The sequence below is a fragment of the Galeopterus variegatus genome, unplaced genomic scaffold (genome assembly GCF_000696425.1).
Source record: "Galeopterus variegatus unplaced genomic scaffold, G_variegatus-3.0.2 Scaffold846, whole genome shotgun sequence".
Taxonomy (NCBI): Eukaryota; Metazoa; Chordata; class Mammalia; order Dermoptera; family Cynocephalidae; genus Galeopterus; species Galeopterus variegatus.
This window is the reverse complement of record NW_007726957.1, coordinates 261,379-286,836: the sequence shown is the minus strand read 5'-3', so window position 1 is coordinate 286,836 and position 25,458 is coordinate 261,379. Positions and strand designations below refer to the sequence as shown.

Sequence of the window (25,458 nt, the reverse complement as noted above, 5' to 3'; positions counted from 1 at the left end):
CGGGAGCGCTGCTGCGCTCCCAGCGCCGCACTCTCCCGAGTGCGCCACGGGCTTGGCCCTACATTTCTAATATTTTAATGGTGATAGAGAATTAAAACTTCTAAAAGAGTACGTCTGTTGGGGAAAGGAGCTCTGCCAAAACATAGTAGTATCTAGCTTGGTACATCATTGCATTGCCCTACCTGAATCCCTATTAGAATTTGCCCCAGCTTCTTTGTGCCTGATTCATTGCTGAAGCCTCTGTTCTTCTTAAATGTTGTATTACACTGCCTCCATTTTTGTCATGTGTTATCTGTCCAAGTTTTGTCTAAACATAGAATACTATTTTGTGACATAAAAAGCGAGCAGAATTTGTTTTTGGCTACCTATAAGCTTATTTAAGCAGGAAGTAAATATACTGAAGAGTTATAGTTACATATTTCCTTAAGGCAAGCAGAACAATGAAAATTTAAATGTTTTCAGTTTTTATCCTTTGTTTTGCTTTAGTTGGAGATTGTGTTATAAAATGCCACTGTAAGGATTGAGTCTATTTGTATAGAAAGTGCTTGACAGAAAGTGACATTTAGAAGAGATTAGCAGAAATCTAATGAGAAGAACTCTGAACTTTGTCAACATCTGGACTTTTTTCTTACAAATGCTGCTAAATAATTCTGAGATTTGGGCCAAACCAGTTAATTGCTTTGTACTTTAATTTTCCTATCTGTAAAATGAGGTGATGGCTAATTTCCACTGTCAAAATTATAATTATTAAAAATATATTTAAAAAATTGCATTATAGTGGTAGAAGTGTGATTTGTTGGTTAATGGCCATATGCTTGAGTCTTATGGGAAAGAGAGTGTTTTATTGTTGTATATAAGTTGTGTTGTGAAAGGACAAATGCAGGTGTTAATTGGCCTTAAAAAAGTAATTAATTTAAAAATTCATCAAAATTAAGCCTGGATCTCCTTATTAGTATCAAACTGGAGGACAGTCTTGCATGGAGATAAATTTTTTATTTATTTATTTATTTTTTCCTTTTTGTCTTTTTTCGTGACCGGTAACGGGATCGCAACAAACTGGAGGACAGTCTTGCATGGAGATAAATTTTTTATTTATTTATTTATTTATTTATTCCTTTTTGTCTTTTTTCGTGACCGGTAACGGGATCGCAACCCTCAGTGTCGCGCCCGTACCGCGACCGGCAACGGGATCGCAACCCTCGGTGTCGCGCCTGCACCGCGCTCAACCAGTGAGCAGACCGGTCTCTATATGGGATCCAAACCCTCAGCGGGAGCGCTGCCAAACTCCCAAGCGCCGCACTCCCAAGCGCGGCACTCTACTGAGTGCGCCACCGGGCCAGCCCAAATTTTTTTAATGCTTAAAATTTTATTTTTTATACAATGAAGGACCCATATCTAATAAGATTGATGAAACAAAACCAGGAAGAAGCATATATGTTAACTGAATACAGTTAACGTGATCATCCCAAAAATCTGAGTTTCTTGAGCACCAAGGAAAAGAGAAAACAATATGTTACAATTATAACTATCTGGCACACAGTGGATGTTCAATCAATGTTTAGTATAAGTAAAATTGATTAAGTGTGCGACATAGTTTAAAAATGTAAAAAACTTGAATTATATCCCACAATTAAATTTTAAATCATTAAAAAATTGTGGAGACATTTTTGTTCTACCTCCAGTGTTGAGTACCTGTTTTTTGCAAGGTATTAGGAATAACAGGGAATAAAATAGGCAAATTTTTTTACCATCCTTGTACTCACCATCCAGTAAAGACAATAATTTTAGGAAAGTTTGTCAGACATAGCTTAAAAATACCAGTATAATCTATCTGTACTTCTGGAAAGCAATACCTGACATACGTACTTATTTTTGTTGTTTTGTAGTGCTAATCCTCCATCTGGAATTGAAGATGAAGCTGCTGAAAATGGTGTACCAAAACCGGTAACATAAGGCTTTGAAATATAGTTACTTACCTATTTAAAATCTTTATCAGTAGCTTCACAGTTCACTTAGCTGACATGTAACATGACCTTCAGTGTCCTCTGTGATCTGGCTCCTTCTCACATCTACTTCATCTGGTGCCATCAAAAGCATATATAGGAATTAGCAAGAAGAAAAAATAGTGAGATGAGACTTCAGAGGAAATATAGCATGTGAAAAGGCTTGATGTTTATCGCTTTCAAGGAACTAAGTGGTCACAGATCAACTGAATAGATCATAGTGGGCTTGATTTTCAAAGCAAATACTAAGTCCCATAACCTGAGCTCGAATGTTATGGTTTTTTAGCAGTGCTTTTTTCATATATGAGTATGTGACAGTCCCTGACTCCATGGCCTGCTAAATTGATATTTTGGGAAGTGAACATTGATCTTATGAGTATTTGTACATTTTAATCCTGTAAAATGAAGGAAATTATTATTCTGCAAGCTTTAACGTCTACAAAAAAGAATTTTGCCTAGGTGATGTGCTTATTTACTGTTAAGTGGTTAAGTACCAAATAGCCTTTTGAAGCCAAAATAAAATCTTTTCATAAGTGGCCCCACTTTTACTCACACAGATACAAGATAAGTTTAAACTATTTGCTTGCAGGGCCTTTTCTGTGTGTTAATGAATGCCAAGAAAAATTGAGCTGTTCTTTTACTATGTGGTACTTTTTAATCATGACACCATGAATCTTACTGTTGGTTCCCTCTTTTTCATATTCTTTTTTGCCAAGAATTCCTCAGATACTTATTTTTTTATAATTTTATCTGTAGATATCTTAGTACCTTACCTTAGATACTTTTTTTTCAGGAGGGGCAGTTATAAAAAGTAAAAAAAAAAAAAAAAAATACAGGGCCGACCCCGTGGCGCACTCGGGAGAGTGCAGCGCTGGGAGCGCAGCGACGCTCCCGCCACGGGTTCGGATCCTACATAGGAATGGCCGGTGCGCTCACTGGCTGAGCGCGGTGCGGGCGACACCAAGCCAAGGGTTGCGATCCCCTTACCGGTCACGAAAAAAGACAAAAAAAAAAATACATGTGTTGGCATTTACCAAAAGATGATACTGAAAAAGGTTTTATTTCTTTATTCATAGACTTATCCCTTTTTATCGTGTAAAACATCAAAGTTAAGAGCTGAAATAAGTGGCAGCCTTATGAGCTTGTAACTTTTTTCTCAGACTAGATGGTGGCATTTTTTAGTTATTAATATTGAATGTTGAAATGGATTATTGAATATATTTTATAATGGTTTATGTTGGTGTAGAAAGTTACCGAGACTGAAGATGATAGTGATAGTGACAGTGATGATGATGAGGATGATGTTCATGTCACAATAGGAGACATTAAAACCGGAGCACCACAGTATGGGTAAGTTATTTTTAAGTAAGTAACAATTGTGTGAAAGCTACCTAGCAGAGACAGTGGGCTTATATCAAACTCTTAGTGGTTGATTCCATTGTTTTTATATTGTCTATCTCACCATGATATGAAAGAACTCCTGTTAAAATTTCGCCATGAAGAAAGACATTTCTGTTCTAACGGTTAAGTTAACTAATTAGGTAAAGGTACGTGGAAACAGCAATTTTTGATTCCTGAATTTCAGATGTTTTTATAAAACTGTTAAGTACTATAAATTCTTTGGTTAAAGTTAGAAAACCTTAAATTGCAATTTGTTCTGTATCATTCTTTTTTGTATTACTTATCCAAACCTGAGTTCAGGTTTTTGATGTTTATGTCCAATAGAACAATATCAAAAGTATTTATTTTTGCTTTTTATAGTTTTTTTTTGTTTTTTTGTTTTTTTGTTTTTGAGACCGGCCGCACTGCACTCAGCCAGTAAGCGCCGGCCATCCCTATATAGGATCCGAACCCGGGTCGGGAGCGCTGCTGCGCTCCCAGCACCGCACTCTCCCAAGTGTGCCACGGGCTTGGCCCTTATAGTTTTTTTTTTAAGTTAATTATCTTATAGGCTTTTTAAGCCATTGTCTTGGCCTCATGTTTTATATTCTGTAAAGTGGACCAAGTTAATGGACTGTGATTGACTATTGGGCACATAAGGAATCTTACAGAAAGTTTGGAATGGAATGCATTAAAGTATGGATTGTGATTTTGTTATGGTAGTAGAATAGAGTCAATTTTTTTTTGTTTTCCAAATTGGCGGTGTAACATTTTGGCTTAATAGTGAATGTAGATGTACCTTGGAGATATGGCAGGTTCGGTCCTAGAACATCACAGTAAAGAGAATATGAAAATAAAATGATTCACACACACACACACAAAATAAATAAAATAATAATAATAAAGTCTACACACGTTAAAAAAAAGAAACAAACCCCCCCCAGATTGGCTGTATAATGTGGTCATTATAGCTTGTCCATTGGAAACATAAAATAACATTGATTTTACTATAGTTCATTAAGCAACCTTATCTGGAATCCACTGATATGTACATAAATACTTTTGAATATTTCTTCAGTAGAGCTGTTTTTTCAAGTAATTTATTTTAGGAAGCTTAAAAGTAATTTAGTTGTCATAGTCAATTTTGCATGGTAGAAATAGCTACCCATGTAATTAATCCTAGCAACTTTTTATCGAGCAAGGTAGACAAGAGAGACTCAGTTACTCATTTTAGGAGTGGATACTCTTAATGCGCTCCTCATGCCCACCTGGGAAAATAAATAATTTGTGTTGCATTTATAAGATAGTACCACTAGGTCTTTCTGCTAGTAGACATTTAACATGTGCATCATGCAAAAGGAACAGTTTTATATAAAACTAGTAACCATTGCATATTTAGTAGATATATCAAATTATTTGTATTTGCAAGGACATATAGAAGAATTTAAAACATCATGATTTTTTTGATTATTAATGTAACCAATTTTTTTGATAGGAATTGCATGGAAATATTAAATGTATACGAGCTTCCATGGTACTTTATTGGAGCTTTATTTCTTACAGAAATTTTCAGTTTCGTGAATTGTAGTTATGTTTGTACATGTTATCACCTTTAGACTCTAAACTCTTTTAAAGTAGAAACCATGGTTTATGAATTTTCCTGTTCTTCACCTTGTCATACATGTAGTAAGTATTCAGTAAATGTTTACCTAGTAAATGGACAGCATGTTAAAGGCACAGTTGTTTTTGAAGGTTCTCTCCCTTCAACATTTGATTACAAAAATTTTCAAATATTTGGGCCGGCCCGGTGGCGCACTGCTATAGTGCGCCGCTTGGGAGCGCGGTGGCGCTCCCGCCGAGGGTTCGGATCCCACATACAGACCGGTTCCCACTCACTGGCTGAGCGAGGTGTGGACGCAGCACCAAGGGTTGCGATCCCGTTGCCGGTCCCGGTCCGGTACGGGCGCGACACTGAGGGTTGCGGTCCGTTGCTGGACACGAAAAAAAAAAGACAAAAAGGAAAAAAAAATTTTTTTCAAATATTTAAAAAACTTGAAGGAATTGACCTCTGAACGCTTACAAGTCACCTAGACTATACATTTTACATTTTGCTGTTTTCTTTAACTCATATATCCTTCTATCCATGCCTTTACCCGTTTATCAGTCCATCTTCCTTTTTTTTTTTGTCCTTTTTGAGACCGGCCGCACCGCGCTCAGCCAGTGAGCTCTGTGAGCGCACTAGTCATCCCTATATAGGATCTGAACCCGCAGCGGGAGTGCTGCTGCGCTCCCAGCGCTGCACTCTCCCAAGTGCGCCACGGGCTCGGCCCGCAGTCCATCTTTCTTTTATGAATTTTATGCATTTCAAAGGTAACAGACCTTTTGAAGAGTGTAGAATTTGCTTAACCTCAATATCTCAAGGTATATCCCTTGAAAACTGAAAGAAAACCAGGAATAAAATAAAATTTGATAAATATTTACTTTGTTCACAGCATTTTCAGAAGCATATTTAAAGAACAAAGTGTGTTCAAGGAACAATATTAAATAGGTTTATTGTAAATTTTTAGAAAGTACAAAATAGCATTTTCTTTTTTTAGGTAAATGTTTTTGTTACAAGTTCATTTTATACATACATAAGGTATGAAGAAACATAAATCTTCAAGTAGAAATAATTTATCTTGTATAGGGAAATAGTTTCTTAGCTATCTCTGTGAGATTCATTCATTTATTCAGTAAACACTTGTTAAAGACATAATTTGTCTAGCACCTTATTAAGTAGCGGAGATAGTGTGCTATATCAAACCATCACTGGTTGAGTCTGTTGTTTTTACATTTTTCCATCTTACCATGATACCATAAAACACTTTTTAAGATTTCACCGTGAAAATATTCCTTTCCTAAAGATAAAGTTAACTAATTAGGTAAAGTTGCATGGAACCAGCAGTTTTTGATTTCTGAAGTTATTAATTGATGAGAGGAATACAAAAAATTATAAAACAGTTCTTATTGTCTAAAAGTAGTGAGGAAGACAGACATGTGAGCAAATATTTTCAATGCAACGTGAGTACTGTACTAGAAACATGTACAAAGTGATTTGAAAGGTTTGAGAGTTGTTCAAAGCCTACAGGTGTTGAAGAGATGATCCCAAAGGTAGTATTTGAACTTGCTTGAATAATTCTTGATACAGAAGGAGGACTGATGATTTTTAGGCAGGGCAGTGCTTAGATGTCGTAGAATCATGCCTTAGAGGAACTACATGGCTAGAGGATAAGGTAGATGAAAAGGGATGGTTGAAGTCACTTATGGAAGGAGTTAGGATGTTTTTGCAATGTCATTGTGGAACCTTAAAAGGCTTTTAGGCCGGTCAAATTATTTGAAAATATAACTCTAGCAGCAGTAGTTGGGATGGATTAGATGGGGAAAAATTAGCTAATAGCTTGAAGTAGTTGTCCAGGTGAGATGATCTAAACTAGGCCAGCAGCAGTAGTATAGTGATGAATGGGAAAACAAGGTATATTTGAATGAGTAGTAAACAACATGGGTAACTGCTTGGTTGTGGATGGAGAAGTACATTAAGGACTTAATGACTATAAGGTTTCTAATTGAGTACATGTGGGAGGAGCAAGTTAAAAAAAGTATATTTAACACATTTGTTTTCAAGTTCCTGTATAAAATCCAAGTATGCTGGATCTAGCACCTAGAGTGGCCTGACCCCCTCATGGGGTCTTCTGGACAGTATATCAGATTTGCCTAAGTGCAATTGTCCACACAGCCAAACTTCTCTACACACAATGAACATAAAGGTTTGGTGGCTTAAAAAAGAAAAGTGATGTTTTAAAAGGCAGAGTGGGGAATGGAAAGTAGCTAAGTGGGAAGCAAAGAAGCTCATTTACTGAACATTTATGGCTAAGCATTTTATGAATACCATTTTATCCTGTAGCAGTACTGTAAGAAGACAGTTTAGAGGCAGTCCTTGATTTCTGCACATTTGATTTTTTAAACTAGATATTTTGTACATCATATATAGATAACCCCTAAGTTGCTTTTGCTGTGCTGAACTTGAATTGTTGAAATGTAAGCATCGTGAGGCCAGGAGCCAAATTTGTCCAGCTCTACATTCTCTCTCCTTAGCCTAGAACCATATGACATATTTTTGGTGCTCAATAAATATTTATTAAGTAATCAGTCTGTAAGATGGTTAAGCATTTCAAGTTGGTAATGATATTACTATTTTACAGTAACAGTTTAATTTGGGCTACTTTATACTTTTTGCATTTATAGCAGTGAAGCTACAATTATTTGAATATTTTATTGCATTTGAACTTATTTTTTTAAAAGGAGAAAACAGAAAAATGACACCGCTAGCATAACTAAACCTAAGTCCATAGATTTAGTACATTGGAGATAAAGGGTACAAATAATTATTATTGGGCAGACCAAAAGCAGTGAATTTTCATAAGTCCAGTTGGCTGAACTTGTGAGGGAAAAGAACCAAACTAAATAACATGAGTATAATTTGAGAAATATGTTATTGGATTCATTATCTATTACTTGAGGTCTTACTAATATCTTTTTGCTCAGTGGGAACTGGGTCTTTACCCATTCCGCTCGATCTCTTCTCTAACCTCCCCATAACATGGAAGTCTATTTTATTTCTTTTTTTTTTTTAAGAAGTCTATTTTAGTTAGTGTATTTTATTTTCATACTCATATACAAGAATGCATTGTATAGAAAAATCTGTAAAGCCATATTACAGAAAATTTATACAGCGCTCATGGGGTCTAAGTTACTTGGCCAAAGTTACATAACTAATAGTTGTCAGAACTTGTATTTGAATGTGAATTGGTGTGACTTCAGATTTTTTTCTTTATCACATTGTTTTAGTGTCAGAGGTTTTTGAGATGGAAACAATTCCAACTTTTAAAAATATACTTGTTTTAATTTATGTTGAGCAATTGACATACTTTTAAAACTGAAAATGTTTTATAAAATGTAAGTCAGTGTCAGTCTATCCATTTTCTATGTAGTTGTATAATTTATTTGTACAAATTGAATATATTACTGCTTTGTTTACTTTAAGTTTGTCAGGATAATTTTTTATTATTTTGTTTTTAGGAGTTATGGTACAGCACCTGTAAATCTTAACATCAAGACAGGAGGAAGAGTTTATGGAACTACAGGTAAAATTTGCATTTGCAGTGTTATCAATAGGAAAATGAGGCACATATCTTGAATAGGTCATAAATAGATTGTAATAGCTCTTTTTAAGAACAGTTTTCAACCAGATGAGGGTAATTCAAGAAGCTTGTAGAAAAATAGAATTGAAAGATAATATGAATCTTTCCATGAACTTTTTGAAATACCCTGGCATGTCATGGCAAACTTTCTGTAAAGGGCCAGATAGCATATATTTTAGGCTGTGCTGGCCACATAGTTCTTTTTTTTTTTTTCTCGTTTATTTTACAACTCTTTAAAAAGGTAAATACCTTTTTTCACTCATTGGCTGTACAAAAGCAGTGATTTAAAATGTGGACATTACCAACTTCTTAATGGTACAGGAATCCCTTATTTATAACTAATAGGTCCCTAATCTTTCCATCCAGTTTATCTTATAGTTATACCATAAAATTGGACTTCACCTACTTTTGTTTATGGTAAATATTAGTCTAATGCTTTCTTTAGGACCCTTGCCATTTTTGTGCCAGGAATAGTAAAAAGGTGTTAATGTTTTCCACTTGTTTATGGTATCTCCTAGCTTCTTGATACTGAAGCTTTTTCACCATTTTGTAATTTTACAAAATAGGAACAAAAGTCAAAGGAGTAGACCTTGATGCACCTGGAAGCATTAATGGAGTTCCACTCTTGGAGGTAGATTTGGATTCTTTTGAAGATAAACCATGGCGTAAACCTGGTAAGATTATTGTGGATTATATTAATTTCAAAAGATTTTTAGTGTGAAGTCAGCATCAGTTTAGAATATTATTTTTTCAATGTCATTTTTATTGTCTTAAGCCAATGATGAGTAATAATTGTTTATATTATTCTTACTGGTGGTCTAGCATTACTATAAATGTAGACTTGCGTGTTACTTATTATAATGCCATTTCTAAAGGAAGTAATTTTGATCAAAATTTTTTATAGTCTTTGCCACCAGCAATGGTGGTAATTTTGAGAACTAGTAAAATTAGAAGGGGCGATAAGACTGATAGAACTCTGAATCTATATATTTATAGTTTATGTTTTTGATGTTGCATAAAAATAAAGTTGAAATATTGTGTTTCATCTTTAGGTGCTGATCTTTCTGATTATTTTAATTATGGATTTAATGAAGATACCTGGAAAGCTTACTGTGAAAAACAAAAGAGGATACGAATGGGACTTGAAGTTATACCAGTTACCTCTACTACAAATAAAATTACGGTAATTAATAAATATTCCAGAATATATCTGCCTTTTCCCACTTTTACTCCCCAAATAAATCACTTTTTCCCTATAAAGGTGGTTAAATGCTATGTGATAGTTTAAAAATTTCATTTTCTTTACCATGTTTGTTTTTTCCCCTTCCTTCCCTTTCAAAGATTCGTATTAAAGATTATCTGATATTCTTAGTTTCAAGTTACAGACTAGCCACAGCTAGTTTGTCTTTATATGGCCTATTAATTAAAACTTACGTTGTATCTTAATGGGGAATATGTTATTTAACTTAGGCCGAAGACTGTACTATGGAAGTTACACCAGGTGCAGAGATCCAAGATGACAGATTCAATCTTTTTAAGGTGAATTTTAGTAAATTATCCTTGGTTGCTCTCATTTTTTGTTCTTGAGTCTGCTCCCATGCCACTACTCAAGGGACAAGGTTAAAGTGGAAATAGTTGCCTTTTTTCCAAGCCTTCAGCTTCCTGGTGACTTACAAATTTGCTGATTGTTGTTTTATCTTCACTTTTGCAAGCATGTGAATTTATATCCTATTATACTAACAAATGCCGAATAAAACTTCTTTGCTATATGTCATGATTTTGAGTCATAGCACATGTTTGTTTGTAGGGTGTAAAAGTTCTTGGCAACAAGTTAAGCTCTCATGGCAGATGCTCTAATTTTTATCAACAGAATTGGTGATGTATTTTTTCTAATTTTCTTTTTAAAAAAACGGTAAGGAAGTGGCATACTGCTTATTATCTGTATGATGCTGAAATCATTAGTGTAATGTCTCTTGTAGTTCAAGAATCTCAGGCATTCTCTCAGAGTCTCTAAGAACTCAACAGAATGGAATAAAGGCATTGATTTTGTTAATTAATGCTTAAAAGGAGTAGGTTTATTTGAGGGACTTGAAGGTTGATATTACCACTTGGGTATCAACTCTGACTTCTGGCTTCTCCATTCAATGGTATGATCATACACCTAGCCCAAAGAATATTATATTTTCATACTTCTTTTCTTAAAACCTGATTGTTTTCTCTTCTGTCTTTACCTTAATATTTGATTCTTAAATTGAATGACACTGGAATAAACATTGGGTGTGACTTTTAGATTGGGTTATATAGTCAGGGAACTTTTGTGGGCTGGTAATGGAACTCTGTGCCCCTTTTGGGACTGCAGCCTGTCCACCAAAATACTGCCTCATGCAATGCATGTGCTATATCCGCAGATGTAGCTGCTCTGCTGGACACAGTTCTATATAGAGAATTTAATTTTAATTTACATCCTACTATGGGTAAGTATTTGGTTCTTGTTCTGTTGTAAATATTTTGAAAGTGTGTAATGATATCCTATTTTAAATGGTCATCAGGTTCTTTTGGTGATATTGTCTACTTAGGCATTGAATATGTTGTTACACTTGATTACAGTGGATAGAAAAGTTGTCTTGATGAGCTATTTCATTTGCAGTGGTGCTTTTTATTTTCTTCCAATAGAAGTGAGAACTGCCATTATAAACTGTCCCTTCTGTTTACTTTATTTTTTTGCTGTAGACTTCTAAAAACAACAAAAAGAAACTCCTAAGGGCTGGTCTCTCATTAAAGATAGCCATCATGAATGTATATTTTATATACTTACTGTCTATCAAGAATTATTTTGAAGTTTCTTTTGGTTATGTGAGAGGAGTTCATTGACTGTTTCGTTCTAATTTACTTGATTTTGAATAGATAAGGACTTTAATTTGATAGGTGCAGTCTAATGGTTTTCTTGCCTTGATAATATGCTTAAATATTAACAAGTCAGAAATACTGATTTGAAAATAGGGTGTGTATTTTAATAATGTGTGTGGCAAACATTTTTTGTTTATGTATATTGTGGTCTGTAGGAAATGGTGAAAATAGGGCCATTATGAGAAAGCCCTTAATCCTAATCTAGCCTACAAACATTTTTGTAGGCAATAAGAAGCCATTTGAAAATTCTTGATCAGTAGAATGGAGTGCAGATCTAGAAATGGCAGGAGGGTGGACTGTAGAACGTAAGGGAGGCGAGAGGCGTGGGCATAAAAGGGAGTCAGAAACCAGATTGGGAGCTGTTGTCGTACTGTAGGAATGAAATGAACTAGGGCCTGAACTCATGATGGTGAATGGGTGAAGGAACGGATTTAACAATCATAATTTAAGTTCTTTTTATATCTACTGCAAAGAAATTATTTTTCATCCTTAGTCAAGTGAGAGACAAACAACCTATCTACCTCTAAGATAACTTTTTTTTACTTTTCATTGTGTATATTTTCGACATAGTAACAAGTAGAGAGAATAATACAAATGAACCCCTAGAATGCTTATCATACAGCTTCAGTGGTTATCAACATTTTGACATTCTTGAGGTAACAGCTTTTTATATACTTTAATATGAATAAGGTTTTCTTTCTAAACAAAATAAAAGAAGATGAAATTTAATGGGTATAAAAATAAACTCACTTAATTGGGTACAAGAACAATTGTATAATTATGTAATTTGGGGTGAGGGACAGGAGAGAAGTGACTAGTGAGAATGGGTAACATGGATGTATAAGAAAAAATTTCCACAACCTTTTCTTAAAATATTTTTATATCCACATGTGCACATGTGTCTGCACATGCATAAGTTATTTTTTTTTCCTTTGGAATTAATGTATGCGCTTTGTCACCATTGTTCTGAAATTTTACAGTTTTGTGTCTTGGTCTATTTTCATCCGTTGTACCAAGCACTCAGTTGCACGCTCTTAATCTAGAAGCACATATTATTCAATTCTGGGACATTATCTTCGATTATTAATTTACTTTTTCTCTTTTTTCTTCTCTCTTCTGGACAAATAAATATTGGACCTCTTACACTGGTCCTCCAATTTTCTTATCTTTCCATCGCTTTGTTTTCTTCAGCCCTACAATTCTACTCAGTTTTTCGTTTCTGCTGTTAAATTTTTAATTTCCAAGAAAGTTTTTCTTTATAGTTTAATTGTAACATTCTGTTCTAGTTCATGTATGTAGTAATGCAGTATCCTTTTTTCCCTCTCTCTAAGGATATTAATGATAGGTTGTTTTTTTCTGTTAGGTTTTTGAATCTTCTTTCAAGAAAAATTGAGTTGATTTTTTTGTTTGTTATTTGTGACTTCTGACTTTGACTTTTCTCAGATGTTTGTTGATTGTTGGCCATACACTCATGAGAGTGGGCTACTAAGTAAAAGTTGATTAGAAGTTCTGGGCATTTGAATAGAACTTGTTAACTGTAGGCTTTACTGTAATGCTAGGCATTTTTCACATTTCACTGATGTCCATATCTTTATGTTGTTTTGCTTTTTTTTCTTTTTGTTGTAATCTGATTTTTTCAGAGAAGACATTCTAGTATTCTGCCTAGAGGGTATGTGCCTAACTGGTTCAAATGTTCTGGGAGCTGGAGTTGTCAATTCCTGAATCTTTTGCAGTCTTGCCATGAAAATCAATAATGTCTTTGCTTTCTCTAGGATTCAGATTTATTTTGGTCTGCATAGTTACTGTTTTTTCATCTGCTTTCAAAGTCCTAAATTTTGTAGCTTCTTATTTTTTTTTGTTTTTGTGGGTTGAGACAAAATTGTGATAATTCATTTATGGTTTTCTACTTTTACTTTTTTCACCCTAACATTATATGGTGTTTTCCTAGGTTATTTAAATTATTTGGTAAATATTTTAAATAGTTACATAATCTGTTATTTGGGTATTCCATAATTTTTTACATACTATATTGCTTGTAATGTTAAACTTTTATAAATGATGCTATAATGGGCAACTGAAGGAAATTTAAAAAAATAACTCCAAAATTTTGGGTACAGTAGTAGTATAACAGTGAATATTTAGCTTCTCAAGGTTACAGACTTCAGTTTAGTTTTGTTTGGATTTGTAAGATCTGACATGAATTTGTTTTTAGAAAATCAGTCATAGTATTTTACAGTCATTTTTTAATATTAGGTCATGTGAAATAATCTTATTATGTTCTGGTTAGACAAATTTTTAGTCTGTGTAATCCTGAGTACAACATCTGAAGACAAACAAGTGGATAATGATAATGCAGATTGACTAGGAGGGTTTCCAGAATGGTGAGGATTTTCAGAGTTGATTGGTGTAACAATTATGTCATGAAGAAATTAAGGAAAAAAGAAAAGTTAGGAAACACAAGCAATTTTTGCTTGTTTAAAAATCTACCCTGTCTTTCTGATACCTGCTTTAAACTTTCTCCCTATTATAGATACTCTTCCATCTGTGTTCTCTCTCTTTCTCTTTTACTTTCTCTCTCACTTCTTTTCCCAATCTTCCTCCCTTTCTTCTTCTCAGTTTTTAACTGAGTGTCGACTATTCCAGGAAGTATGTTAGGCTTGGGTGGGAAAGGGAGGTGGACATAATAGATATAGACCTTGTAGTATTGGAGTTTATCTGTCTTAACGGGAATGATAGGTATTAATTAATCATGCAAAAGATTATAAACTCCGTGTTCAATGGAGGGCTTTGAAGAAGTGACATTTAAGCTGAGTCCCAAAGTCAATCAAATAAACATTTAGTAAGTACTTATTGCATGCCAGATACTGTTTTTTAGGCACTTCGAATACAGATTTATGTTGGACACAGTCCATGTCTTCAAAGATCCTTTGTTATAGTGGCAGCAGTCAGTAATCATACAACAAAATAAATAACTTCAGATAATCATACTATTGAGAAATTTTATGAAGAAAATAAAAAATAACTACATGAATGAGACTGGGAATGGTCAGGGAAGGCCACTCCAAGGAGATAGTTGAATAGCACGTGCATGATTAGAAGGAGAAGGCCATGAAAAGATGTGGGGAGAGAGTATTCCAAGCAGAAAGAACATCTAGTACAAAAACCCTGAGAAAGGAGTAGCTTACGTTAAAAAGAACAAGAGAAAAGACTGGGCATAATTGAGATGAGTTGGGGAAGAATAGAGGAAAACAAGTTTAGAGAGGTAGGCAGGGCCCATACCATGTAAGTCTTTGTAGGCCATGTTAGGAAGTTGATTTTATTCTGTTTGCAGTGGGAAGCTATTGGAGAGTTTTGTTTAGGGGAGAGATATAAATTGATTTACACTTTTAATAAGATTGCTTTGGCTGTGTACACAAGATAAATTTTAGAGAGGTACGAGCAAAACTGGAGAGAGAAGTTAATTTAGCAGAACAGTTGATATGTGATGGTGGATTTGACTTGGGTTATAGGAGGGGGCATAATGTTAAGTGATGGAATTTGGTATATATTGTAAAAGTAAAGTTGACAAATTGAATGCTGACATGTATTAGATAATTCCTAGGCTGTTTGGTTTTCCTTGAGCAACTTGGTAGATGATGGTATCATTTATTTATATGGAGAAGACTTGAAGAGGATCAGTTTGGGGGAAATCAGAAGTTTTGTTTTGGCCATGATAACTTTAGACGCATAAGAGGTTGGTTATAAGTTACTGGTATTTGGGGGAGCAGTTGGGACCATAGTGTCCACTCTGAATATTCCTGACATCCCCAGGCAGAGTAATGTGTTTCTTTTTGTGTTGCCATGGCATTTTTTTTATCCCATAGATATTGTTTTCATAGCATTTATTGAATTGGTCTAGTTGTTTGTGTGTCTGTTTTTTCCTAAGTTCTGGGATTCTGTTGTGTTTCTCTCTGTAGCTTCAGTTTCTGGTACATAATAGATATTTAATAAATGTTTGATGAATAAATCATGTTTATTTCCTTTATCACCAGATCCTGTCAGTTTTATCTGTCAAGCGTCTATCAAATCCATTTCTGTCTTTTTTATCCCCATTGCCTTAGTGCTTGATTCTCAACATCTCTCATTAGGATCAGTGCATTTTAAATGGATTTTTTTTTAAGCAGTGGAACTCATTTTCAGACAAAATGTAAAACCCTAATTATATGAAGGTATCAATTAGAAGTTGAGTTGGGCACTATTAGTAAAAGATCTGACTATGATGGCTTACATACACAAGGGTTTCTTCTTTTCACATAATGATTAGTTGGGAGATAGATGATTTTTGGATTGAATCAGTGGTTCAAATATATCAGAGTCAAAGAGTCTGAGATTCTCTTGGCCTTTGCTTCATGGAGAAGGAGAGCAATGCTGAATTTAGAAGAGGCAGTAGAATTAAAATAGGGTATAAAATGTGGTGTGGTGTCAGTTGATTGTAGGACAAATTGAACTTATTTGTTTAAATTTAATAATTTGATCATTTTAAGACAGGAAGGTAAGTATAAAAGCAAACACGCATAAACAAGGCATTTCACTGGTGTAGAGGAGTACGACTGGACCACAATCAAAGGATCTGATAGGAGCAGAAGGGATAAGAAATTAAGTAGATATGTGGTTTGAAAGTTAATGTAAAGAGGGAGAAGAAGTATTAAGAAGACAGATAACTGACTTCAAGCTTCTAGGTCTGCTGAACTGATAGTATAGTGGTACTAAACTGTCAGGATAATGGTGACGGGAAAAGGGTAGAGATGGTGTAGATGTGCAGGAGCAGATTATTCACATTCGTGTTAAAACAAATCACAGTCTGAGTATAAAATGGTCAGAATGACTAAAATGGCCGCTGATTGTTTTCTCAAATAACGGTGGCGAACACATAAGGGAAAAATTCTTCAAGGCCTTTCTTGAGCTCTGAAACATGAATTCATAACCAAGTCTCTTCGACTTATTTGTGGTGATCTGGGGGAGTTTACGAAAGTCCCAAAGAGTTATAGTTTATTAGACAACTAAGTGGCATTAATGGGAACTTTTTGATAGTTGGAACATTTTGATCCCATAATCCATCTTTGGCGCCTTTCACCTAATGCTGTCTTAAATAGGTAAATTTTAATAAACATTCAGCAACAAAACATTCTTCATATTTAACTTCAAGTCAGATGTTACAGACTTATTTTAACATCTTAAGTGCATCATGTTTGAGTATCCTATTAAATTAAATAAGCTAATAACCTTGTTTTTTTTTTTTTAGGTACAGCAGGGAAGAACTGGAAATTCAGAGAAAGAAACAGCACTTCCATCTACAAAAGCTGAGTTTACTTCTCCTCCTTCTTTGTTCAAGACTGGACTCCCACCAAGCAGGTTAGTTAGACAGTTGTAACTCAATTGTTGTAATAAGGTATTGGTATCTTACATTGTATTTGTGCTGTGTTAAGTATAAAAGCTCTGAATGTTCTACCAAAAAACTGGAACATCCTACCTTGTTTTAGCACAAAACAAATTCTTTGTGAAAAACTCTTCTGAGTGTTGGTTCATCTAAGAAAACCTAGGTAAGCAAGAAATGAAGCATGGTGTATAATTAACATGTATGTATAAAGACACAACAATCTGACATTCAGGAGAGGCAGTAACAACAGTGGTCTTGCTGTTTTCTGTGCTTATTATTCTTATATATTTATTGGACTTCCTAAGTCTAGATCTATTGGCATGAATGTGTTTTGCCGATTTTAGTAAAAGATGTAGAAATTTCAGCATGGAAAAATTTTCAAATTAAGACTCTTTCTTTTCTTTTGTTGATGTGATAACACCTAACTTTGCATTCCATAAGGTACCAGATGTAAAAGGCAAATATGCTGGAAAATGTCCTTTTTACTTAAGTGTGACAAATGGTTACCCTGTTACACCTTTACCAGGAAAATGGTAAAGGATAGGCTATGACTAGGGAAATTTGATGTCAGCCAGTTAATCTTGTGTTAAATAAAGTTGACTTAAGTCTGGTCCTGAAACAAGTCAATAACTCAACTGTTACTAGTTCTCAGCCAGATTATTTACCTTTTGTGTTGTTTAAATTTATTTCATACAGTTTTTTTTTTGTTATTTTTCAATTTTGTATTATTACAAGATATTACATTTCATAATATACTTATACAGGAAGAGACCTTATGGGAGCATCTAGTTTAGCTCTAAGATTGAGATTCTTGAAGGTTACAGCACAAATTAAATGTTATAAAGTGATCCAGGATTTTTATGGTTAGTCATAGACATACCTAAATGTGATTGTTTAAACTAGGTGAAACCTCAGAAAATGTTTGGGTAAAACTTTATCATAGCTAAGGAATATTGATCATTGTAATATATAGTATTCTTTTGGTTTTTACATTTTTTAAGAGGTCAACTTTCATTCATTGAGTTTATGGTGTTCTGTAGTATAGAGTGGTTTTAAAAGCTTGGACTCAAGTCACACTTTTCATGTTCAGATATTGGCTCTGTGACTTACTAGCTCTGTGTCCTTGGGCAAATTCTCTCCTTATGCCTCAATTTCCTAATCTGTAAAATGTAGTTATAGTACTACCCTCACAGTGTAGTTATTACACTAAGTGGATTAATTTATGTACTGTTTTGAAATGGTCTATAGATGTTTATTATTATCATGATTAAACTATTTAAAAATCAATAGCAGTTTTTTGGTACTTTGCCTTTTGGTTTTCGTTTGTTGGTTTTCTTTTTTTTTTTTAATTGAACCAGATTATATTGGCGCTTGTGCTATTATAAGGGCTTAGGCTTTTCCTATGAGTAAAATAAATGGGGAGTCATGGTTGGATTTTGAGCAGAGCAATGAAATAATATGATTTAGATTTTTAAATTTTCAATTTAACTGCTTTACTAAGAACAGACTACAGAGTGATTAAGGGTGGAAACAGGGAGGTCAGTTAGGAGGTTGCAGCAATTATCTAGGCAAAAGATAATGGTGACTTGTACCAAGGTGGTAGTGGAGACAGTGAGAAGTAGTCAGATGCTGGATATATCTCAAAATGGATTGGACGTAGAACATAGAGGAAAAAGTCAAGGATGAGTTTAAGGTTTTTGTTCTGATCAACTCAACTTAAATGATGGATTTACCATTTATTGAAATGGAAAAGAATACAGTAGTGGGTTTTGGAGGAGAAGACCAAGAGTTTAGCTTAGGACAAATTGAGATGCCCACTAGATGTACAAATGGAAAATTTGAGTAGGAAGTTGGATGTATGGATCTGGAGTAGAGGGGAAGAGTATTGGCTGGAGATATAAATTAAGGATGATCATTGTTAAATAGTACTTAAATGAAGCTATGAAATGTAATTAGACCATAAAAGAGGTAAGTATTGGTAGAGAAATGATAAGAAGACAGAGCCTGGGGGCACTCATTTGTAGGTCAGAAAAAATAAGAATGAATCAGTAAGAGGAGACCACTAAGGAGGAATGAGTAGTGAAGTAGGAAGAAAACCCAGTGTATGTCTTTAAAAAGATGTGTTTTAAGAAGGAGGAATCATCAACTATCAAATATTACTGGTTGATCGGTCAAGAAGTAGACTGATAATGACTATTGTATTTTAAAATGGGAAGGTCATTGGCAGTCCTGACCAGGATCATTTTTAGTGGTATAAGGTGAAGAAAATAAAAGACTTTTTGGAATGGGTTCAAGAGAGAATGGGAGGAGAGGAAGTAAAAAGAGAAAATACAGGCAATTTGTCGAAGACAATTTTCTTCTTTCTGTGGGAGACAGAGAAATGTACAGTATTTGGAGGGAAATGTGGGGTTAGGAGAAGGTTTTTCAAAGTGAAAGAAATTATAGCATTTTATATAATTATGGGAATGAGTTACTACAGAAACTGATGATGCAAGAAGTGAGAAGGGGCAGTTGTAGAGCATTGTCCTTAATAAGGCCAGAGGGGATGGGATGTAATATGCAAGTGGTGGAGTTAGCCTTAACTAGGACCACAGACAATTCGTTCATAGTAACGGGAGGGAAGGCAGGATACAGGACACCAGTGCAGGTGAGTGGGTAGATGCTGGTAATGGGAACAACTGAAAGTTTTCTTCTGGTTGCTTTCATGTTTCCCAGCAAAATAAGACGCAGACTTACCTGGTGAGAGTGATGATAGTGGAAAGGGGTGTTGAATGAGAGGACAGGAGAAAGTCTTTGGGGGATGTGTGAATAAACTAGGGGAAAGAGTAGGGCTACAAAACAGTAGCTGGAGGGAAATGTGGGATCAAGAGAGGGCTTTTTTTCAGAATGGGAGAAATTACAGCATTTTTTATGTGCTAATGACAATAAGTTAGTGGAGTGAACAATTGATGACACAAGGAGAGAAACAGTACAGTAATTTCCCCTCATCCATGGTTTTATTTTCTGTGGTTTCAGGTACCCACTGTGTAGTAGAAGATGATATTTTGAGACAGAGACGACATTCACATAATTTTATTACAGTATATTGTTGTAATTATTCTATTTTATTATTACTTACTGTTAATCTCTGAATGTGCCTAATTTATAAGTTAAACTTTATCATAGGTATGTACATATGAGAAAAAAACCAGTATATATAGGGTTCAGTACTATTTGCAATTTCAGGCATTACCTGGGGGTGCTGGAACATATCTCCCTCGATAAGAGGGTACTACTGTATATTTTCAACTTTTCTTGGGGTTAATAGCCATGGGTTTAAAATGAGACAAGTCAACTTATTCCAGTGTGTTTCTCTTACCCTTGTCACGTATGCAAGTGTTCATGAAGAGTTACTAGAGTTGGATTTGACAGGGGCTGAGGTTATACGAGGCAAATGTGAAAAAGAGATAGAGGAGCCAGGAATATGAGAGTGTATTCAGGTTGGGATTATAATGATGGACTATGGATCTAAGGAGAGGTGAAGGAACAGTAAGAAGAGATGGATAAAGAGAGGTGGGAGGGCAAAGATAGATGAGGGACCGTAAAAAGGAGGTATATTAAAAAAAAAGAAAGTAAAAATTAGCAGGTCTATCATTTCTAAAGAAAAAATGATTAGTTACTTCTACAGCCTATAGAAACATACCTAGCATTTCGGTACTGTCACTTTTGTTTATGAAGGACAGTACCCATTACTCATTAGGAAAGTTTGTTTTTTGGAAAGTAAAAATTAGCAGGTCTATCATTTCTAAAGAAAAAATGATTAGTTACTTCTACAGCCTATAGAAACATACCTAGCATTTCAGTACTGTCACTTTTGTTTATGAAGGACAGTACCCATTACTCATTAGGAAAGTTTGTTTTTTGAATTCATCTTCATTTAATCAAAAGGATACTTCACTGTCATTGTGAAATATTTCCCTAAAAAAATTTGTGGTTTTTGTTTGTTTGTTTTACTCATTATATTTATGGAGATTGGATAGACATTGTTGAAAGTAAAATTTTATTGACTTTAGGGAGAGACAGTAATGTCATTTATTAAGATGTAGTAGAGGCTGCACAGCAGATATTTAAGAGTAATGAGCTGTACTACTGACCTAAGCACTATATTTCCATTGTTTAGAATCTTAGGTTGCCTTATTAATGTATAGATAGCTGTTGACGTATATGCACAAAACTTTTGTTATTTTTTTTTTTTGTACTTTATCAGTAGAAATGCTGGGTTTCTAATGTTCTTTACTGCCTGGCAAATTGACATACTTAAGTAAAATGTTATATTTAATATTTATTAGAATGTTTTGCTTAATCTTTAAAAGTTTTCATATTAACTTTTTATGAAGTACACTCATACAGAAAAGTGATATCAATGCACCGCTTGATAAATTTTCACAAGCTAAACCCACGCATGTAAATCCTGTTACACCCTTTTCATATGTTTTCAATTTTTTAATGTTTTATTTTGACCAAAGTTCAAACTTACAGAGTTGCAAGAAAAGTACAATAGAACTTCCTTATACTGTTCACCCAGATTCACCACTTAACTAACATTTTGTTATATTTGCTTTATAATTTCTCAAAAACATTTTTTTCTGAATCATTTCAGTGTTAACTGTAGGCTTCATGCCCCTTTACCCATAAATACATCAGCATGTCTTCCCTATGAATAAGGACATTGTTATATAATCATAGGGCACAGTTATCAAAGACAAAATCTACTAATGAATCAGTACTTTTATTTAATATGCAGGCCATAAGTTTTGCCAGTTATCCCAGTAATGTCCTTTGTGGCATTTCTTTTTCTCTCTGATTTAAGATTCAATCCAGGATCATTCATTACATTTAACTCTACTTTTTTTTTTTTTTTGGCAGCTGGCCTTCATTTAACTCTTTTACCTCTTTATTCTTCTTAAATCTGGAACAGCTTCGCAGCCTTTCTTTGTGTTTCTTGACGTTGAATTTTAGAAGAGTATGGTCCAGTTGTTTTATAGATTGTCTCTCAATCTGAGTTTGCCTGATGTTTTCCTATTAGATTAGATTATGAGATTCTAATCTCATAATTAGGGCAGAAATAAGTGATCTTCTGCCCTCCTCCGTGCATCAGCTTGGGGATACATGATGTCAGTTTGTCTCATTATTTTGTTAGTGATGATGATAACTTTAATCACTTAGTTGTGGTCATGTTCTTTGGGTTTCTGCTGTATAAAGTTACCGTTTTCCCCTTTGTATTTAATAAATAATTTGTGGGGAGACTGTGTATAAATACTCTGTTCCTCTTCAAACTTTCCAAACATTTTAGCATCCATTGATGATTTTTACTGTAGTCAATTATTACTATAATGGCCGCAGAATAGTGATTATCTAACTTTTATTTTTCTTAACATTTATTAGTTGGCATTTTACTTTAAAAATAAGCTTTCCTATACCCCCACTTACTTATTATCACTTAGACTCATTAATTCTTATTTTATGTGTGACAGAGTGTGTATGTGTGGCTTATAGATACAATTTATTTATATATGTGGTGTATAAACCATATATATGATTTATATATACTGTAATTCATTTTTATGTTCAAATTGTTCCAAATCAGTGGAATCCTCTTCAAACTGGCTTTTATGTCATTTTGACATGTCCCATTATTATTTTTTTTTTGAGGATTTCTTGACTCTGGCATTACTAAGATGTACCAATATGTTCTTATCTTGTACTTTCCCTGCCTCTTACTTAGAAGCAGCCATTTCAAGGCACCCTGAATTTTTTTAGTGGGAAACAGTAATTAAAAATTAAGATCAGGGTGCTGGCTATGCTCATTGTACTGGGGTATCATTATTTCCTGGCCTTTTCAGAGCTTAGCTAGGAAGAAATTAACAATATCAATATGAAATTGCCATATGTATATTCTTTCTATAAAATTTTAGTCATGAAGTCGTCATGTTTCTTTTATTTCCAGTTCAACACCCACAGGGTTCTTATTTCCCTTCCCCTTTTCTATATTGCATCTCCCTTTCTCACAATGAGAACCAGGATCCCAACAAATTCAATATATATACACTCATTTGATTAATCTTAAAATACACACAAAATAGATTCACAGCTTTTACACTCAGTATTACAAAAAACAGACCTATTATATAGAGTTCAAGATTTGTTTTTCTTTTTTCCGACTGAGGGTATATAGTCAAAAAATTGTGTTCAAAAGTTTCCTTCAGAGTGGTTAATCATTCAAAATATAATTTGGTTCATTGTATCTGTTTGTATCCAATTTTAGCATTTCTTTTTCTCCATGCTTAGTGATTTTTTTTCCTATATAAAACATTTAACATAGTTCTAAAAGCAAGGCTATTCAAAGGTACATAGATATTTGTCATTCTTTCCTTTATTTTTTTCACTCCTGTTAGTAATAGATTTCATTTTATTTAGCTTCCAGTTTATTCTTCTTGTATTTCTTTTTACATGAATAAGCAGATACTTAAACATATGTATTTTTCCTGTTGCTTTGAAAGAGCATATCAGTCCTTTAAAGAACTGGAAAGAGCGTAAATAGCTGAAATTTTTATGGAGTATGTCACTGGGTATAAAATTCACATTTTTAAGAATTTTACTTTGAAAAAGTTGTTACTTTGAAATGAAATTTTTATAAAATATATATTTAGTATAGGTTTTTCTGAAACATGTCAGTGTTGCAGTTAACTGGTTGCACTAACAATACTTATATCTGTATTAAAGAATATAGGGAAAGAAATACTGGAATTTTGAATAAGATTTTGTGAAACTGCAGAAATTAATGTTATTAATTCGTAGAGACACAGGAATTTATTTCTTGATAATGTATTGTAATCTGAAGTCAGCCCTTGGTTTTCTTATTTTTGCATTTTGACATCATGCTGTGTTGGAGAATATTTCTAAAAATATTCTACAGTTAATAAAATGTTAACGCATCTGTATTTAAATACCACTAGTAGTCTTAGTATCACAGGAAGTATTATTTCTCTGACTTGAAGACAATGATAGTATAGGAACATGCTAAAGGGATTTAGAAAAAGCATGTCAAGGAAAAAAAACAGAACAAGGGGGGTTAGAGACAACAATATGTAAGAAAAAACATAGAAAATTTATCTCACCAGAAACAGCACCTCTTCTCAGTCTCAGACAAGTACTGCCTCCAGAAAAGCCAATTCAAGCGTTGGGAAGTGGCAGGATCGATATGGGAGGGCCGAATCACCTGATCTAAGGTAAGGCTATTTTTAAACATTGGATACTCCCTGGATGTTTAGCTCATCAGTGTTGTTTTGTCTTATTAGTAAAATAATAAATTTTGATTAGACTGTACCATATTTTTACCCCCCATGTTATGCTTTTTCAGGGTACAGTTGAGGATTTTTTAGTTATCTCATGAATCAAGACCTAGCAGGTGTCTTGCTACTCTTTCTTCTGGCCTTTTGTAATATATAATAAATTGTACTGAACTACACCGATGGGTGCTCAGTGAATGTTTTTCCTCCCCCTTGCTGCAGGTTAATTCTTTTTTCTCATATCACCTCCTGTAAAATAAAATAAAATAAATCCCCAGGTGCTTTTCCGTGCTTACTGAATAAAATTAACCTTCTGAGCCAGTATTTAGGACCTGTAAAGTTTGACTCCACTGAATCTTCCCTGTCTTTATACCCAACTACAATGCATAAACCTGCTATTCCATGAAGGAGGTCTACCAGCTGTCCTGGTATATATTATTTTCCTTATTCTTTTTATGCTTTTACTCATTATCTACCCTCCATAGGATTTTGGATTGTGTTTTGCACATCTTTTATTTACTAATCATCCAACCTTAGATGGGTGTTATAATTTCTCTGAGCCTGGAAAAATGGAAATAACTTTATACCTAAGGGATATAATGAGAAGCCAGTATGTTAGGATATGAAAGTTCATTGTCAAGAGTAATCAATCTGAAAGATTATACTTTTATGCCTGACTTAGAAATATAGACTAAGATACCCTCCTAATACACCACTTGAGGTTTTAAATAATTATGGTATATGTGGGGGTAATTTTGCTTGTTTTTGTTTTGCTTTTGTTGTTAAGGAATTTTAAGCTTTCTTCCTGGGGTGCTATATTAATGTGCTTTTAATTATTTTAATTAAAAAATTTAAAAATATGTAAAGTGTCACATACCTTTGATTGTAACAGTTAAGAAAAGCGAAGGGAGGATACACTATCAAAATGTGATATTCTCAGATTTCTTTTTCTGTGGAGTCTTAATTATATATTCCCCATGAGTTGAAAGAATTTCTAGTGAACTTGCTTTAATACGATTTCCAATTAGGAGAGAATAAGTTAGTCAGTCTCAAAAGTAGATATTACAGGGCCGGCCCGGGGGCGCACTGGATAGTGCGCCGCTTGGGAAGCGCGGCGGCGCTCCCGCCCGAGGGTTTGGATCCCACATACAGACTGGTTCCCGCTCACTGGCTGAGCGAGGCGCGGG

At 34.2% G+C, this 25,458-nt stretch overlaps 1 protein-coding gene across 24 annotated transcripts in view; it reads left to right on the top strand.

Moving 5' to 3' along the window:
- The window catches only part of FIP1L1 (factor interacting with PAPOLA and CPSF1), a 69,256-nt gene that overhangs the window by 3,551 nt on the left and 40,247 nt on the right, over nt 1-25,458 (top strand). For 11 of the 24 annotated variants that reach the window (XM_008572894.1, XM_008572897.1, XM_008572887.1 and 8 more), the window contains 8 exons: nt 1,887-1,944; nt 3,250-3,353; nt 8,499-8,563; nt 9,187-9,294; nt 9,673-9,803; nt 10,091-10,159; nt 16,809-16,918; nt 24,104-24,211. In XM_008572894.1, the coding sequence (XP_008571116.1) occupies nt 1,887-1,944; nt 3,250-3,353; nt 8,499-8,563; nt 9,187-9,294; nt 9,673-9,803; nt 10,091-10,159; nt 16,809-16,918; nt 24,104-24,211 (753 nt within the window). The remainder of the gene's footprint in view (nt 1-1,886; nt 1,945-3,249; nt 3,354-8,498; nt 8,564-9,186; nt 9,295-9,672; nt 9,804-10,090; nt 10,160-16,808; nt 16,919-24,103; nt 24,212-25,458) is intronic. The other 13 variants (XM_008572912.1, XM_008572906.1, XM_008572903.1 and 10 more) reach the window with 4 other exon arrangements.